Source organism: Haliotis rubra, unplaced genomic scaffold, assembly GCF_003918875.1.
Source record: "Haliotis rubra isolate DU_JTF1 unplaced genomic scaffold, ASM391887v1 Scf342, whole genome shotgun sequence".
In the NCBI taxonomy this organism is placed as follows: domain Eukaryota; kingdom Metazoa; phylum Mollusca; class Gastropoda; order Lepetellida; family Haliotidae; genus Haliotis; species Haliotis rubra.
Genome location: NW_025767016.1, coordinates 93,607 through 110,379, shown reverse-complemented (window position 1 = coordinate 110,379; position 16,773 = coordinate 93,607). Strand labels below are relative to the sequence as shown.

Genomic DNA, 16,773 nt, shown 5'->3' with positions numbered 1-16,773 from the left:
TATACCATAACATATTTATTCCAAAGATCAGGGCAGTACACGTTTCTCTCTGTAATGTTATCGGGCTGTTGCGAAGGCTTGTAGTCCGTTTCTAGATGATTGTGGACATTGGTGTGTGTGTGTGTGTATGTGTGTGTGTGCGTGCGTGCGTGCGTGTGTGTGCGTGTGCGTGTGTGCGTGCGCGCGTGTGCGCGTGTGCGTGTGCGTGCGTGTGCGTGTGTGTTTTTTTATATACATTGCTCTTTAAATCTAATTTTGATGTATTTATATGACGTTGGTATTCTAATCGCAAAGCAACTGATATGATGACGATGAGACGTTTAGAAAACATCCAATCCCTCACTCTGTGGGTTTCATTACTACTCATTTTCTTTTCTGTTATTCAGTGACCCCTCTTTAACATGAAGTGTTCAGGCAAGTCCCTGCTTCTACCACTCAACGTGTCGACCCTGCTGGTGTTTGTGCTGTCAGTCATACTTACCTTCTTTGCCGAGCTTGGAGGATCAGGTGAGTGCACTCTTGCAAAAGGAGAAGCACGTTTCAGAATATATCTCTGTTAGGAATTGTTATGACTATGTTTCAGATCCCCATACATGATTTGCATTTTTGATTAACAAAACTGAAATATTTGATATCAAATTTCAGATATATTCCTGACTACAACAGTCGATGTGTTTAACCTTTATAACAACGTTTTGAGGAAGGCCCGATGGTCTATCTATGGCTTCATCAGCATATATGCTCTTCAACCTCTCTGGCTCATCTTTTCGCTGACCCTGTTCTGTAGGAAGGGACCGGATGGTCCTCTCTACCTCCATCCCGTCCTCTTCAAACCCGCATTCTTCTGGGTACACATCCTGGGTGATCTTCTCTACATCAGCTGGCTCTTCCTCCTCGACAGAGAAGCCCTGGAACTGGCCTTCGTATCCCTTCTTGGGTCGACGATCTGTTACTTTGTATGCCTTACCCTCAGCTACTGAACCAGGTTCGAAAATAAGATAGAGCTGCAGAAGCAAGGCCGTAACGTTGACAACTTGCTGTTCATACTATTCGTTGAGAATGCTATTGCTGCCTTTGCGACCTGGATCCTTGGCAATACACTGTTAACCCTGGCTATGGTGATGAGCGCCCGATCCAGCACGCCACTAGGTCCAGTCGTAGGTGGAAGTGTAGCACTGGCGTTTCTTATCGGACTCGTAACAACGCTTGACAGTACCGATATTTTTGTAATCAGGAAGTTTACTGAGTATACGTTTAGTACATATATAGCAAAGCTTATAATTATTGTTTCAATAGTAGACGAAAACATCGGACGGACTAACCTGAACACAATCTTAACTTTAATTCCCCTGGGGATGGAGATAAGCTTTTTCCTTGTCAAGATTATCATAGTAGCTATGGACAAAACGAAACACCCAAAGCAGTCGTAACTGTAAGCATTTATAACGGAACGTTATGTTACCTGTAGATGTGATGGTGCAATATTTACTTTGGAATACATCGTGCATTGTAAGCTTACGGCTACTCATGCTCCTTGGGTAATTCTTCCTGCTGCCAAGGCTTGCTGTAAATATTGGACTGTATATGTGCAAGAACCCCTTTTGCCCAAACAATGGTACATTGATTATGTTAACTTACCTTCTTCGTCAATTTGACTGAAGTGAAAAAAATGTTTCAACAGTTTTATTTCATGGTTATATTGTCAAATTCTGTTTCATTTATGCTTTGTTTAGAATATAGAAATCCTAGCCGTTTCAGTGATGCCAGATTATTTACTGCTTTTTATTCAATCACATATCGTAATCACATGTAAATGAGAAATTTTCATTCGTTAAAACTTTGACACATCATGGTAATTCGACAATAAAGAAGAATTACAAAAGATTTTGTTTTTTTAACGTGGTGACAAGTAATCCTTTACTTGAAACACCAGGTACATTCTGTATCCAGTACAGTAAGTACAACATAGTTCAGGTGTGTTTGTGTCACAGAATACGTTGATGTCAAAACTTTACTTCCTTAAATTTGGCGGCAAGATTTGTCCAAACTTGTTCAAATTTACCGATTGAAAATATACTGAGAGTAGCAAATAAAGGAACACAGGAAAATTCAAGCGTGCCTTTAATATTTTCCAGGTTTCAACACAGGCTTTGAATAGCGCTGTGGGAAGAAATCTGAGAATAAATAAAGGTACACTGCCATGAAGTGATGTTCCCTTATTTGTTTCCCTCAGTATATACATGAACTTGCGTATTTACTGATACAAATCTAACAAGAGTGAGTGAGAATGGTGTTACACTGCCTTAAGCAAAACTCCGACGACATCACGCCGATGGATATCCGAAACGGACTCGTACATTTCAGTGTCCCCCGTCGTGATATTGCTGGAATATTGCTAAAAGCGGCGTAAAACTAAACTCACTCACTCGTACATTTCAACCATGATAAAAAGCGAACCCGAAGCTTTGGTGCGCCGAGAGAACCAGTGGACTACCTGAAATTAACACAACCTGAGTGACACGTACTCCCCTTGCATACGTGAGTGTCAGAGCATGTTTGCAGGCTGTTTTTACAATATTCCAGCAAAATGCTGGCAGTGGAACCCCAGAAATGGGCTTCACACATTTTACACTTGTTGGGAATCGAACGATTTAGCCATCACACTATCCCCCGCCTATGTCTTAAAATGACTGCCCAAGATAAAAAGTTAAACAAAACAAATCCCTCTGGCACCTTGTATATGTGGTTGGTCACTTATTACAAAGTATTCGATTTCGAATCGATTGCAACTGTCAATTTCGACGTTTGAAATTAAAAGTGATATTGCCGGACGATTATCTTTCTTAAAAGTCAACTTGAATAGTTCAACTCGTTCCTGTGGGCACTGCACAGATCGAGAGATGTGTTAAACGGAGCAGTCAGCATTATGCCTGCTATATTACCACTCTCACACCAATTGTGGCGTTCTCAAGATAACGTCAGTTCCGAGATCTACATCGTTTTATATGTACCAGGATAACATTTACTGTCTACATTTAAAACAATTTCAAACATTTTCAATTGGAAATTTCCCTTTGAAAAACCGACCAGACGAGTTTTCTTATATTTCATAAACATCTACATGAGACGTTCCTTCAAGCCGTAAGATTATAGACTACTTCTGTTTCCCTAGCAAAGATTGGGGCTCCATCAGAAAACATTCAACATGTGTGATTTACTTATTTTTGTGCTCGTGGTCGTGACATGAAATGTTGCAATGCACAAAAGCGATGCTTTACTATGGATACGATCTACAGCATACACATATAGAATAACACTACATGTTTGAGAAGCATGTCACGCGTACCTGAGTCATGTTTTCGAGGTAACGATTTATGTCCTGAATGAGCTTATTTGAGTAACTTCTACTTAATCTCTTCAATCCGCGATTGTAACACAACAGGTAAGCACACGTTTCTTTATATAGGATTTGAAGTTCAAATTGTTTCGGAGGATAAAACAATTTTCACAAACCGCTTGGGATTAACAAAAGTAAGTGTAGATCCTGGTTAGAACTGATCTGTAGAGACCCATTTCTGTCATAAGAGATGGGACACAGGTTCTATCTGTCAGGGTCGCGGACTTGGTTGTTGCAAGTTATCATATCTCTTTGGCGTAGATTAATACTCGGGGTTCTAGTCATCATATCGTCCGATTATGGACCGCAGGCCAAATAGCTGGAATATGACTATAAACAACAAATGAACTACAGTTAGCAGAAACACACGAGTTAGATGATCCACGTTTCTGCTCGTTCTCCATGAGATCCTGGGGCGGTGGGGTAGCGTAGTGGTTAAAGCGTTCTCTCGTCACGCCGAAGACTCGGGTTCGATTCCCCACACGGTACAATGTGTGAAGCCCATTTCTGGTGTCCCCGCCGGGATATTGCTGGAATACTGCTAAACGCGGCGTAACACTATACTCACTCACTCCAAGAGAGTCATGGGATCTACAACCAAAACGCAGCCTCAGCTATAAGGGTGGGCCACTTTTATGTACCACCAGAGAACGTTCAGTCATCATCGCTTGCTAGCTCATCGTGCAGATCCCCAGTTGCCGCAGGACCATCACTATGCTGTTCTCCAACTATAAAGAAGAGTCTTCAACAGCTAGTTTAACCTTGACTGCCTTTATTTGTACCAAAAGTACGATCATGAAGACTATGCATGATGAGGTCAATCACGTGTGACGTGGTAAAAGCTGTAAAATAACAAAGGAACTATAAGTGTGATATTCCTGTACATTGGATGAGTGTAATCACACCTTTAGCTAAATTATACTTAATTGTGTAAACAACACCAATACCAGACATTGAGCCTAATTTACTGGTTCAATTAAAACATTTTTGCGATATCAAAATGCCATGACAGTTCTAAGTTGTTTCATAAAATATATAATACGAATGTCAAGCCCACTTGTATAGAGCCTCACGAAAGTACAGAGATGTACGTTTTTACTGCGTAGCATTACCCTACCTATGTAGAGCCTCACAAATTACGGAGATGCATGTTTCTTCTAAATGCATAAAATACAGAAGATACCATGGAATAATTATCACAAGAACACGAGGAATGAATCCTATAACACTGTAAATCAACTTACGTCTTGGTGCGAGGCTTAATGCAAAGAAAACACTTCCAAACTTGAGAACGACACTTGTCGCTGATGAGCGCATGGTACAACATGGCTGGCCAAGGGAGGTAATCAACCTCAAACTAAGGGAAGCAACTCTAGTGAAGCTTACATCAAACCTCAGATGTCAGTGCGTGACATCACACTCCCCGTCTGATATTTAATGAAATATCACTACCGACTACTCTAACATAACCAATTAACACTAATATAACACATAGTTATCTAAAATTCACTGGTATCAGATCTGAACTACTACATTAAACAATGTCAAAAAGTCACTCAGAAATTAGCAAAACTACTTCTGCCACTGGTCTTGTGAACACAACAAACTTATTGTCTTTGAACACTTTAACTCCAATCTTCCGAACAATGTCATCATCACTTGGGTACACGTTTACAACACGTCCCATTGGCCACTCATTTCTGTGTGTCGATTTGTCCCTGAGCAAAACAATGTCATTGACCTTCAAGTTTTGTTTCACATCAGTCCACTTCCTGCGGAACTGTAGCAACTGAAGATATTCTCTTCCAACGTTCCCAGAACATATCAGCCAACTGCTGGACACGTGCCCGTTGGTGTTTATACATGATTGGCAGAGTGAATTCACCTGATGGGATAGCTACAGAATCAGATTTCTGTGTCAGAATCATTGATGGAGATAACACTGTTGCACAATCCGGATCCGATGAAACAGGGGTGATGGGTCTTGAATTCACAATAGCACATGTTTCTGCCATAAATGTTACAAGCACTTCGTGCGTAAGATGATTTGGGTTCTGGGCGAGAAGAGAGTCCAAAATCCTCCTCACCACACCGATCATTCTCTCCCACACTCCACCCATGGGAGAAGAGTGTGGGGCGTTGAAGATCCACTGACATCCTGACTTGTACAAGTATCGCTGGACTGGGCCTTCTTCCATATTAATAGTATCAATCTTGAGATCATCTGTGGCTCCGACAAAATTAGTGCCTCTATCGGAGCGGAATAATGTCACTTTACCTCTGATGGATTGGAACCTTTTGAGAGCGTTGATAAAGGATGAGCTGCTTAGATCCTCTATAACTTCAATGTGTATTGCCCTGATGGTTAAGCAAGTAAACAGAACTGCCCAACGCTTACTATTGGCGCTGCCTCCTCTGGTTCTTCTTGTCACAACTTGCCATGGACCGAAAGTGTCAACACCTACTGATGAAAATGGAACTCCTGGTGTGAGCCGATCTGATGGCAGGTCTGCCATTTTCTGATGTTCCAGAGGTCTACGCAGCTTTCGACACAGAACACACTTGTGTAAAAGAGACGAAATCAGTCTTTTGGCGCCAACAATCCAGAATCCACCATTTCTGATTGCGCCCTCTGTGAGATGCCTTCCTTGATGTTGGACATGTTCATGAAAGTGTTTAGCAAGCAACTGTGCTATATGACTGCCACCAGGTATGATGATAGGATGCTTTTCCTCTGATGAGAGATTAGACCTAGAGAGTCGTCCACCTACTCTGAGTAGGCTATGTTGATCAAGGAATGGACATAAGTCGCGGATGGGGCTTTGTCTTTGAACAGGTTTACCATTGTAAAGACAAGAGATTTCAGCACCATACACTTCTCGTTGAAGTTCTAGGAGAATAAATATCTGTGAAGATAGAAAGTTCTGAACAGAGTCTTGTTGCCGAGAGACGACCTTCCCTTTTTTCCTTTGAACGAGATCCTTAAGTAATGCGATGGCATTTACTAGTCTGGTCCATGAAGAGAATTTCTCGAAATTCTTAACACCAAGAGATCTGTTGACTTCTGTCTTGACTGTAACTACTTTAGGCTTCACTTCTTTGTCCGATTGAGGATTCACAAGTGGATACACAACTTCTTTTGATTCAGGATTGTCCCTGTGTGACTGTTGCGGTCCAGACAACCACTTGTTGGCTGTAAAGTTCATATCTTGTACACATCGCGTAGCAGCATCTGCAGGGTTTGATGAAGTGTGAACGTAACTCCACTGGCTTGGAGTAGATACTTGTCTGATCTTGTGAACACGGTTGCTCACGTAAATGAAGAAGCGCCTTGTATCATTGCCAATATACCCGAGCACTACCTTGCTGTCTGTGTAGAATTTCATATTCTTGAGTGATATGTTCAGGTGTTCACTGATGAACTCTGCAATTTCAGCGGACAACACGGCAGCACACAACTCTAATCTGGGAATGGTGTTGCAGTGCAGAGGGGCTACTTTAGCCTTACCCAGCACAAAACCTACATGAGTTTGTCCATCCTTCATAGCCATTAGATAGGCAACTGAAGCAATTGCCTTTTCAGAGGCATCACAATAAATGTGAACTTGTCTTGAATCTGACTCAGATGGTGATATGGGTACAAAGGCACATGAAACACTCAACTCTTCTACAGCCTTAAGAGACTGTCTCCACAGGTTCCACTCACACTGACGATCAGGAGGAAGTATTTCGTCCCAGTCTGTGCCTTTACGTGCAAGTTCCCGAAGAAGAATTTTGCCCTTAACTGTGAATGGCGCTAGGAAGCCGAGAGGGTCAAATAGGCTGTTTATAACCGATAGAAGACCTCTTCTGGTGTATGGCTTGTCTAGTTGATCTTCTTGAATGAGAAACCTAAAGACATCTCTGTTTAAATCCCATGCTAATCCAAGACTGTGACATAAAGGGAGGAGTTCCTTGCTGAGATCCACGGTCTTTAGATGTTTGGCGAGATCTTCCTTGGGGAAAGCTTTCATGACCTCTGTTCTGTTGGAAGCAATTTTGTGGAGGCGTAGTTGACCTTCAGACTGGAGGACATTTTGTGTTCTTTTCAAGAGACTTACAGCCTTTCTACAGGTTTCTACAGAGGTGAGAGCGTCATCGACATAGAAATCCTTTTCAACGAAGCTCCTGACATCTTCATCACACTGAACCACATAGTCACTGACAGTTTTGCGAAGACCATATGTAGCGACTGCGGGTGATGTACTGTTGCCAAACACATGTACACACATTCGATACTCAATGATTTCGGCATCAGGGTTGTTGTCTTCATACCAGAAGAACCTCAAAAAGTTGCGATAGTCCATATTCACGAAGAAACTGTAAAACATTTTCTGAATGTCTGCTGTAACTGCAACTTAATCTTTCCTGAATCGTAATAACACACCTAACAGACTGTTAGTAAAGTCTGGTCCAGTCATCAGGACATTGTTTAGTGATACTCCATCAAATGTAGCTGAGGAATCGAAGACCCCTCTGAGTTGGGTCAGATTCTTTGGGTGGTACACCCCGAAAAGTGGAAGATACCAACATTCTTCATCAGGTCGAAGGTGCGGTGCCTTCTCTGCATGGCCTTTATCCAATATGTCTCCCATGAATTCCACGAAATCTTTTAATTTCTGAGGATTTTTCTTCAGATTCTTATCCAAAAGAAATGCTCTCTTTTCGGCTTGAGACCTGTTGTTTGGCAATCTGGTTCTGCCAGGTTTGAACGGTAATGGAGCTGTCCAGTTTCCATTGTTACCCTTTTTCATTTCAGCATCCATCATTTCAAGGAACAGACGGTCTTCTATTGACTGTCCAATCTTATTGTCATCCTTAGTTCTTTCAAACACTTCGTCACCAATAGTGTCTTGAGTGAAGATATCATCTTCAATTATCTCTTTCTCTACTTTGAAGTTATTTGGACATGATTCCAAATATGACGGACGTCCATTGGTCAGTACCGATGTCTTATTCACAGTTACGGTCTGAGGCGAATGTGTCTGTCCCAAACAGACATCGCCTATAACAACCCATCCCAAAGGAAGACGCTGAGCAAAAGGTGAGCCCCATGGTCCTGTGCACTGTTCAAGGACATGATGTGCTTCTGGGAGGTCTCTTCCTATGAGGAGGAGAATGGGAACATCCTTGTTTACTGGAAGGAAGAAGCCTGTGAGATGTTCAAGATGAGAATGATGTGCGACGACATCTGGTGACGGTATCTCGTCTTTCATGTCTGGAATATGCTTACATTCCAGAACAGGAGGAAGTTGAAAGCTTGTCATCCAATCCATCACCAATCCTGAAGCTTGTCTTCCATAAGTTGTAGTGCTTCCATTGCACGAAGATGAAAGATATGCTAGAGTCTGAGATGTCACATCTAACCTGTCCAATAACTTGGGCTTTGCTAGAGTTCTATTACTTTGGTCATCAATGATCACATAGGCATGGATGGGATTCATCTTATGCCCTTGAGGGAAGATTTTAGCCAATATTGTTTTTGCGCAAGATTTCCCCTGAAATCTGCCACCACAAACTTGTGAGCATTTGGAGGCAACCTTCACCTGTGTCTCCCCGCCGTGAGAATCCGTACCTTGAGAGGTCTTTTCACACAAGGAGCAGGAAACATGCATCGCAGTGCAATGTTTATCACTGTTACATTCATCACACCTTATAAACTGGGTACAGCTGTTTGCTAAAAAGTTTGTCAGATTCACAACACCTGAAGCACAGGCGGTGCTTGCTAAGAAACTGTTTCTTTTCATCATACGGAAAAGCCCTGAAGGTGCGACACTTTCCCAGTGTGTGATGCGCCTTATGAATGGGACAATATGGTACATCCTTGGCTTGTGGCCGTGCTTGTTGGAGAGAGGGATTTCCATTTTGTTCAACATCTGTCTTTTTCACTGACACTGGAGTTCTGAACCTGAAATCTTTCTGGGGAAAAACTTTATCCTGAACCTCAAACTTGAAACTTGAAACGTAACCTTGTTCTGTCTCTTGTGGTGTGAGGCCCTGTCAGTCCATTTGCCTTGAATGAAGGGTGGTAACTTTTGCAATATGGGTTGAATCGAAATAAGCAAATACATTCTTGAAGTGTTCATCTTCTTTTAGGGACTCTATTTCACATAAGATGTCACACAAATCATACAGTTTCTGATAGTCTTTGCTTGTGACCCTTTCAAACTTGAACAATTTCTTCTTGACCGTGGCTTCCACGGCTTCAGGACTGCCGTAGCGTTCATCCAGTCGTGCCCATATTCGCTTGAGTCCTGTGACTTGATCATGAGGGTTGGACGATCGTATACTACTTGCATACCTTCCAGATTCTACACCTAACCACCTAACGAGAAGTTCCATTTCTTCTTGAGACAAGTTCAGTTCACTTCCTATGTTCCTAAACCCTGTTTTCCACATTTGGTATTCAGCAGGATTTTCGCTGAATTTAGTAAGCCTGAGATTGAGAAGATCCCTTTTTAAAAGGTAACTTGTGAGATCTGAAGCTTGTGTTGGCATCGGATGTTGTCGAACTGGGACGAATTCCGGAGCATTTACATTGAATGAGAGGTCATCGTCCAAGCTCCTAGATCTAACTGTTTCATGGTTCACATGTCCTGGAGGAATATGATTTCCACTTAATGACTGTTGGTTTTCAGCTAGAATTGTATGGCTTGGCTCAGTAGGAATTAATTTCTCCGTAACCGTAGTGACGTTACGATCTTTGACAAACGTTTGCTCCCCAATCTCCTCTTGCACCACTGAAAGCTCTGCCTCTGCTACAGCAAGGTCTTTCTTGTGTGTAAGTAACTCTAAGTCTGCCACACATTCTGCTTGTTTCAATTTCAACTGAAATTCCCTTTCAGCAAACTGTAAACGAGTTCGAGCACCTTCTGCCTTAGCCTTACTCTTAGCGAGAAGAACACTTGAGCTGGTTGAACAACGACTTGAACTTCGTGAGTGTCTGCTCCTTCAAGAACAAACGGAAGCTTCTTCAGTTTTGGACGACACATGTACATCATCAATAACTTCAACATGTTCAGTTTTTATGAACTTGAAACTGTTCACGGTATCATTAACTCTATTAGCAAGATCATCGGAAATCATGATGTGAGATGAGAGTTCTAGTGAACTTTCGTGTGTTGCACATCTCTTGAGATAGTCTACAAATGTTCTAGAAACAGAAAGGTAAGTATCCAAGTCAAACATCAGATGTCAGTGCGTGACATCACAGGAACGCCATTCTCATAATAATTCCAATCGGTACCCTCATTTATGCTTTTCAGCACCATAAAAACACAGAAAGCGTCTGTGATTGGCGTCCATTGCATTCTCCATTAATCTGACAATACTCACAACCTTTACCTCGCCTGTACAGCAACATATCCATCTCGACGTGGCACCATACTTGCAATTATGAAACGGGTAGTTATATATGAAAAATAACAAAATATATTGAACTATACACGTGAGCATTAATTAAGCGCCCGAGTGAAACAACATTCTATATTCTCCCCTGCTTACCATGCTCGTAAGAATCGACATTGTCGGACAATAAATCAACGTTTCTTATTCACACAAGGTTTCATCAAAATGCTCATTTACATGAAATAAATATGCAGAAAGATACATGAATTCTGAAACCGATGCAAGTCTGCAAGTTGAATCTCATTACAGCACCTGATCAACGTTATAAACAGGATGTACGGCACACTGACCTCGTGACACTTTTCATTAAAGTTCCCCTTGCCATTCGCCCGATATTCATGGATCACATGGTTGGTTATTGTTTTTTTAACGCTGCTACTCAGCAATATTCCAACTATTTGGCGGCGGTCTGTAAATAATCGAGTCTGGACCAGACTATCCAGTGATTAACGGCATGGGCATCGAGCTACGTGATTGGGATGACATGTGTCAAGCAAGTCAGTGAGCCTCACAATCTGCAGGACATGGCGCAGCACTCCATGAGGAATGTTAGAGGATGCTGCTAATGCAAAGAACCCAACGCTTGATTGTCAGTATAAAGAGAAGATGTGGAAGGAATGGCTACACCAGGTACCGATGTGGCCGCCAACTCCATGGTGGTTAAAGCAATCCCAGCAGTAAGATTGGTGGCGCGGTCACCATCTTGATAGGCGGAATTTGTTTTTAAAGATATACATCAATGGGGTTTTCGTACTATTTCGTAACATGCACTGTTTTGTCATACGTAGCCTACCAAAGTGAGTGATGCTTGATTAAAGCTCACGTTAATATTTGATGTACACCCATGAAGGGAATGTTGTGGATTTTCAATTCGAGGCTGTGAAATAAGTGTTGGTTTCAAATATCATATAACCATGAATTCTCAAAAAGTATAAATGCATGTTGTATTTACGAGATAGAAAATCAAAGAATCAGAGAATTCAGTGACTACGCGTATTTCAGACATGAAGTGATAACATGGTTTACATACATTCTGGGTCAAGACCAATCCCTATGAGAAGGACACCGCCACAAACAAATAGAAGCGACAAAAACGTTTCCACATCCATAAGAAATCTATGCTAAAAGCAGAGTCGATTGTGCAATTGTGACTATATCATGAGTATGTATTTGTTTAGTGGTATTACAGCTGGACGATGTTCCGAGGATTACGTAGGATGTTTAACAATCAAAACTTTCAATGCTTAACTGAATGGTGTATCTAAAAACAATACTGTATTCTCAGATGTAATTCTGATATAGTTTTACGTCGTCAAGTCAAAAATGTGTGCATTGTCTGAATTTCCTTTTATATACTTAGATGGTATCTGGAATAAAAAAATTTAAAGTATTTCAAATCATGTTTTCAAAACTTGTATGTCAATACGTCCAAAAAGTCAATACGTTTAGAAAGTCAATGCGTCCAGAAAGTCAATACGTCCAGAAAGTCAATGCGTCCAGAAACAGAGCGAGAGACCTGCTGGAGTTAAATACTGCAGAATACATGATGAAAATACAGATAGTGAATGATAAATATGTTTATCAAGCGCCATGAGCATATTTACGAGCGTGGATTTGTGCGCACTATAACTAGGCACTATTATTATATCGCATGTTAAAGTTCTTCCGTTTGTCCACGCTGCTGTATTGCAGGAGTGACGCACTACTGATGGAAGGAGCGATCTCTCTATAACCTTGTGACTTTGTTTAAGCTGCTGTACCTGTCCCTATGTAGTCACTGAATCTGATCGCCATTGACTCAATTTGGCGGTTCTTGGTTTAACCGCGCTTACTCTTAGTCAAACTGGAAATATCAAGGTGAGTTTTATTGAAAGCAAAATCGGCCTTTTACTCAAATGAATAGCATTACAGATTGTAAACACGTTGACTATATATTTATTTTGTACATAAATGAGTATAATGTTTTCAACGCAAATTAACAAATCCTCTTGTTAGAGATAAGAGATGAACACTTCAACAAAATATTTGTTTGTTTGTTTGTTTGTTTGTTTGCTGTTTAACGCCGCACTTCGCAGTGTTCCAGCTATATGGCGGTGGTTTGTAAATAATCGATTTTGGAACAGACAATCCAGTGATCGACAGCATGAGCATCAATCTACGCCATTAGGATACGATGGAATGTGTCAACCAAGTCAGCGAGTCTGATCATCCGATCCCGTTAGTCGCCTCTTACAAGCATGGGTCCTGAAGACCAATTCTAACCCGGATGTCTTCAACACAATGCCTCTCATTACATACACTCCGGTACACTTCCTGGCAAGAGTGAATGAGTATGGTTCTACGCCGCTTTTAGCAATATCACGGCGGGGGACACCCGAAATGGGCGCCAGACATGGTACCCATGTGGGGAATAGAACCCGGGTCTTCGGCGTGTCGAGCGAACGCTTTAGCCACTAGGCTACCCATCGCCCATGTAAATCTATGTTTACGTTTCAAGGTGTGGACACGCCATGAAGGACGATCACGTCATCCGATCAGCTCTCCACGCCAGCCTTGTTGTCGTCTTCATCACCGCCTCAGTCTTCGGTGCGGCTTTCCAGATAGGTGTACCAGGTAACAACCAGAAACCGCAGTACACACTTCCACAATTGTGCTAGCATCTCGTGAAGGCATTATCACTAACATAGTCATTTTCTGCAACGTCGTGGTATACCTGGGAAAGTGTTGACCACAGCTCAAAACAGTTGACCACAGCGCAAAACGTTTTAAAACTATCACTCTTGTAATTTCTTTTATTGTGCATATAATATATATTCGTTGAATTTAATTTACTCTTAACACCTTATTCTGTTTGATATTTAGGTGTCATGTTGATAACGCCGGGTGTGAGCTGATGTGGTAAAAAAGAATGCATGGATGCGAGGTGTATTTACGTGATGTTGGTGATAACGATTGAAACCAAGTAACATTGGATACAATAATAGCACAAAATTATACACTTTTCCATCAGAAAATGCACTCACTTCAAAGCAGATCATAATCTACGTCTATATAATATTCATTATGTATTATTCTACAATCACATGCTTGATATTTGATATATTTACACACACAAGATTGTATGACTAACCATTAAAATGCTGATTTATCACCAAATCTATAACTGTCCGACCCATATTGTAGACTCTGTGTGCAGAACCTAACAAAAGACCAAGTTTACTAAATAAAAACTACTTAAATATCTTACGCCGACTGCAGTGAAAAGTGCAATTGTTGTCAGCACAAGGGAGATAACCTATATATTACATGACCTGCAAACAGTAAATAGCGGTTAGCTACTGCAATATTTGGTATATCCGAAAGACAATTCATGACGTCATACTGAAACACATGTGCCAATTCATGAGCCGTGATCAATGTATATTACTCTGAACCACAATATCACACTGTACGCAACATTTCACGATTACAGGCTTATTTCTGGCCCCCTTCCAGCCTGAAGTGTTCCGTACGGAGTTGACGCAGGGAACGTGGTCCGCGTACATCTTCATCGCCGTCTTTATCTGGCAGGCGTTATGGATCCTCTACTCTCTAACCATCTTCTGCAGGAAAGATCCGAGCGGTTCTCACATCGATCACCCTGTTCTGTTCTCTTCCCTCTTCCTCGGAGTCTACACACTGGGACTTCTCCTCTACGTCAGCTGGCTGTTCCTCCTGGACAGAGAAGCTTTAGATCTGGCTTTTGTTGTAATTTTTGGATCTACTGTTTGTTTTGCTATCTGCACTGGCAGAGCCCACCTGCAACTCTACAGATCCAGGTTCGATCTGGCGAAACAAGACAGACGATATGATGACATCTTGTTCCGGTTGTTTGTTAGCAATGGTGTGTCTGGTATGTTCACCTGGAGTCTTAGCCATGCAGTAAACTCGCTGAGTAAAGTAATAGCTTTCAGGTCAGTTTCGCCTCTTGGTCCAAGTACCGCCTCCACAATTGCCTTCAGTTTGATGATAGTCACCGTAGTGGTTCTCAGCATGGTAGACGTGGCTTGTAATGAGCTGTATACTCGTTATACCTTTGGGGCAGATGTAGTTAGAATAACAATATACAGCGCTATCACTGACAACAACTTCGGGCTAACCAAGGCAAACACTATAATGATTATTCTTATACTCGGGATAACAATAGGAATTGTGGTTACTAAGGTCGCGCTCATATTACTGAGGTACAAGACTGATCCTGTATTCCCAGCTAAAACATACATCCACAAATAGGACCTGATCTGTGAGACAACGGCTGACTGTACAAAACCAGGGCCGCAGTAAGTTTTCGTCATAGAGGGGGGGCTGGTCACGTTCGATTCCGAGATGCAGCCGAGGATCTAGGGGGGTCGCCCTGGAATTTAACAAATTTATAATTAGATGCTCTCAGATGCAATTTCCTGCTTTCTGAAGGTAAAATGACTCCATTTATGTAATCTCCAATTTTGTAGAAAATATCATTTTTCCTGCTAAGTTTGACCAAATTTGTTCATGTTTTTTAAAAACGTTTCTTTGTTCAAAATTGTAGCGTCTGTACATAATGTCCTGAACTAAACTTTATAGATATGTTTAGACATATATGTATGTATGAAAACAACTATTTAGTTTAAGTATTAATTTACAATAGTTGTATTATTGAATTCAGTTGACAGTCCAGATATTGCACGTGAAATTTACATCTTATACATGATATCATCAGGTTTATTCCATATTACTTACTCACTCAGTTTACTCATTGCAACTTAACAAAATAACTCAGTGAGAAAGATTGCTGTATTATGATCAACCATGAAATTGAAGCGTTTGTAGTTCCAAGGGCATATCTTTGGAACTTTTGAATAAAAGCAACAAAACCGTTTGTATACAATCGGGCCTGGACCAGATAATCCTGTGAAAGTCACTGTGCGATACGATGACAGAGCATATGTTTATGAAACACTATGAAATAGTGATGGTACCAGCTGTTCGCAAAAAAAAACATTTCATAATGTCTGTTAAACCATCACTCGTTCCAGCAACAGTTGTAACAAGTATAGGTCCGTCTCCTATTCTCGCGGGTTTCCTATTCTCGCGGTAAATACGTTTTCTGCCGAAATCGCCGATGCGTGACACTTAGCGGTTGTTTACATCACCGACTGGTAACTAGGAAGTGGACCAAGTCGGTGAATGATCAAAATCTTGCAGTGTCACGAATATCGGGCAGTTTATACCAACTTGGACATATCATTACTTTTTCCCGCCCTTTCCGGCAGGATGACTCTTACATACACTCAATAACGTTAATTCCTCGTTATACCGCGAGAATAGGAGAAGCCTCATTTCGTCAATGGCGGATGGCATTGTTTATCACCGGGCTCACGAGTGGTAATTCACCTGATGGATCTGGCAGCTGATAGATGCAGATGTTAGAGGAGAAGGCCCTTCATTTAATAACGCCAAGCATTCATACGATAAGAATTGTTTATGGTTTTTTTTCAGCCGATATCCGTAAGTACCGCGAGAATAGGAAACGCCTTCCTAATCTGTGGCTGGGTAATTTTTGTGCAAAGATAATTGGCTTCAATGAATACTGTGTTAAGATGCACAACATCTGCTGGGTATTATGCGAACTATTTTCCAAATTTTAAGAGGTTTTAATTAAATTGTGTCTCTTTGAAAAAAAATATTTTGGAAACTGGCAACAAAGTGTTGTCACAGAAAGGTCTTGGATACCACATTGGTGGTTAAACTGTTCCTGTGATATCCACATGGTCAAGACTCTGAAATAGGTAAAGAGTAGTATAGTACTGAGTGATTCTACACCACACACCTTTGTCATATATTGTTTGTCTGCTGATGGCTTCAGTCAGCTGGAACTCTTGATTAATAACCTTTTTGCCTTCTGACACTAT

The 16,773-nt window shown here is 41.3% G+C and overlaps 2 protein-coding genes across 2 annotated transcripts; one reads left to right on the top strand and one right to left on the bottom strand.

The window, feature by feature from the left end:
• Positions 1–401: 401 nt before the first annotated feature.
• On the top strand, positions 402–1,474 carry LOC124284680. Its single transcript, XM_046720781.1, has 4 exons — positions 402–507; positions 646–937; positions 986–1,157; positions 1,469–1,474. Exons 1-4 carry the CDS (start codon positions 402–404, stop codon positions 1,472–1,474), a joined length of 576 nt encoding a protein of 191 aa, XP_046576737.1.
• A 3,683-nt stretch (positions 1,475–5,157) lies between these two features.
• Positions 5,158–7,743, bottom strand: LOC124284679. Its single transcript, XM_046720780.1, has one exon. It carries the CDS (start codon positions 7,741–7,743, stop codon positions 5,158–5,160), a length of 2,586 nt encoding a protein of 861 aa, XP_046576736.1.
• Positions 7,744–16,773: the final 9,030 nt, after the last annotated feature.

Bases quoted from the DNA above. Each gene is read 5' to 3' on its own strand.
- LOC124284680 (XM_046720781.1), top strand. From the start codon at position 402: ATGAAGTGTTCAGGCAAGTCCCTGCTTCTACCACTCAACGTGTCGACC. The intron at 508-645 runs GTGAGTGCACTC...ATCAAATTTCAG, and splicing joins TGCCGAGCTTGGAGGATCAG to ATATATTCCTGACTACAACA. The intron at 938-985 runs GTCGACGATCTG...CTACTGAACCAG, and splicing joins GCCTTCGTATCCCTTCTTGG to GTTCGAAAATAAGATAGAGC.
- LOC124284679 (XM_046720780.1), bottom strand. From the start codon at position 7,743: ATGGACTATCGCAACTTTTTGAGGTTCTTCTGGTATGAAGACAACAAC.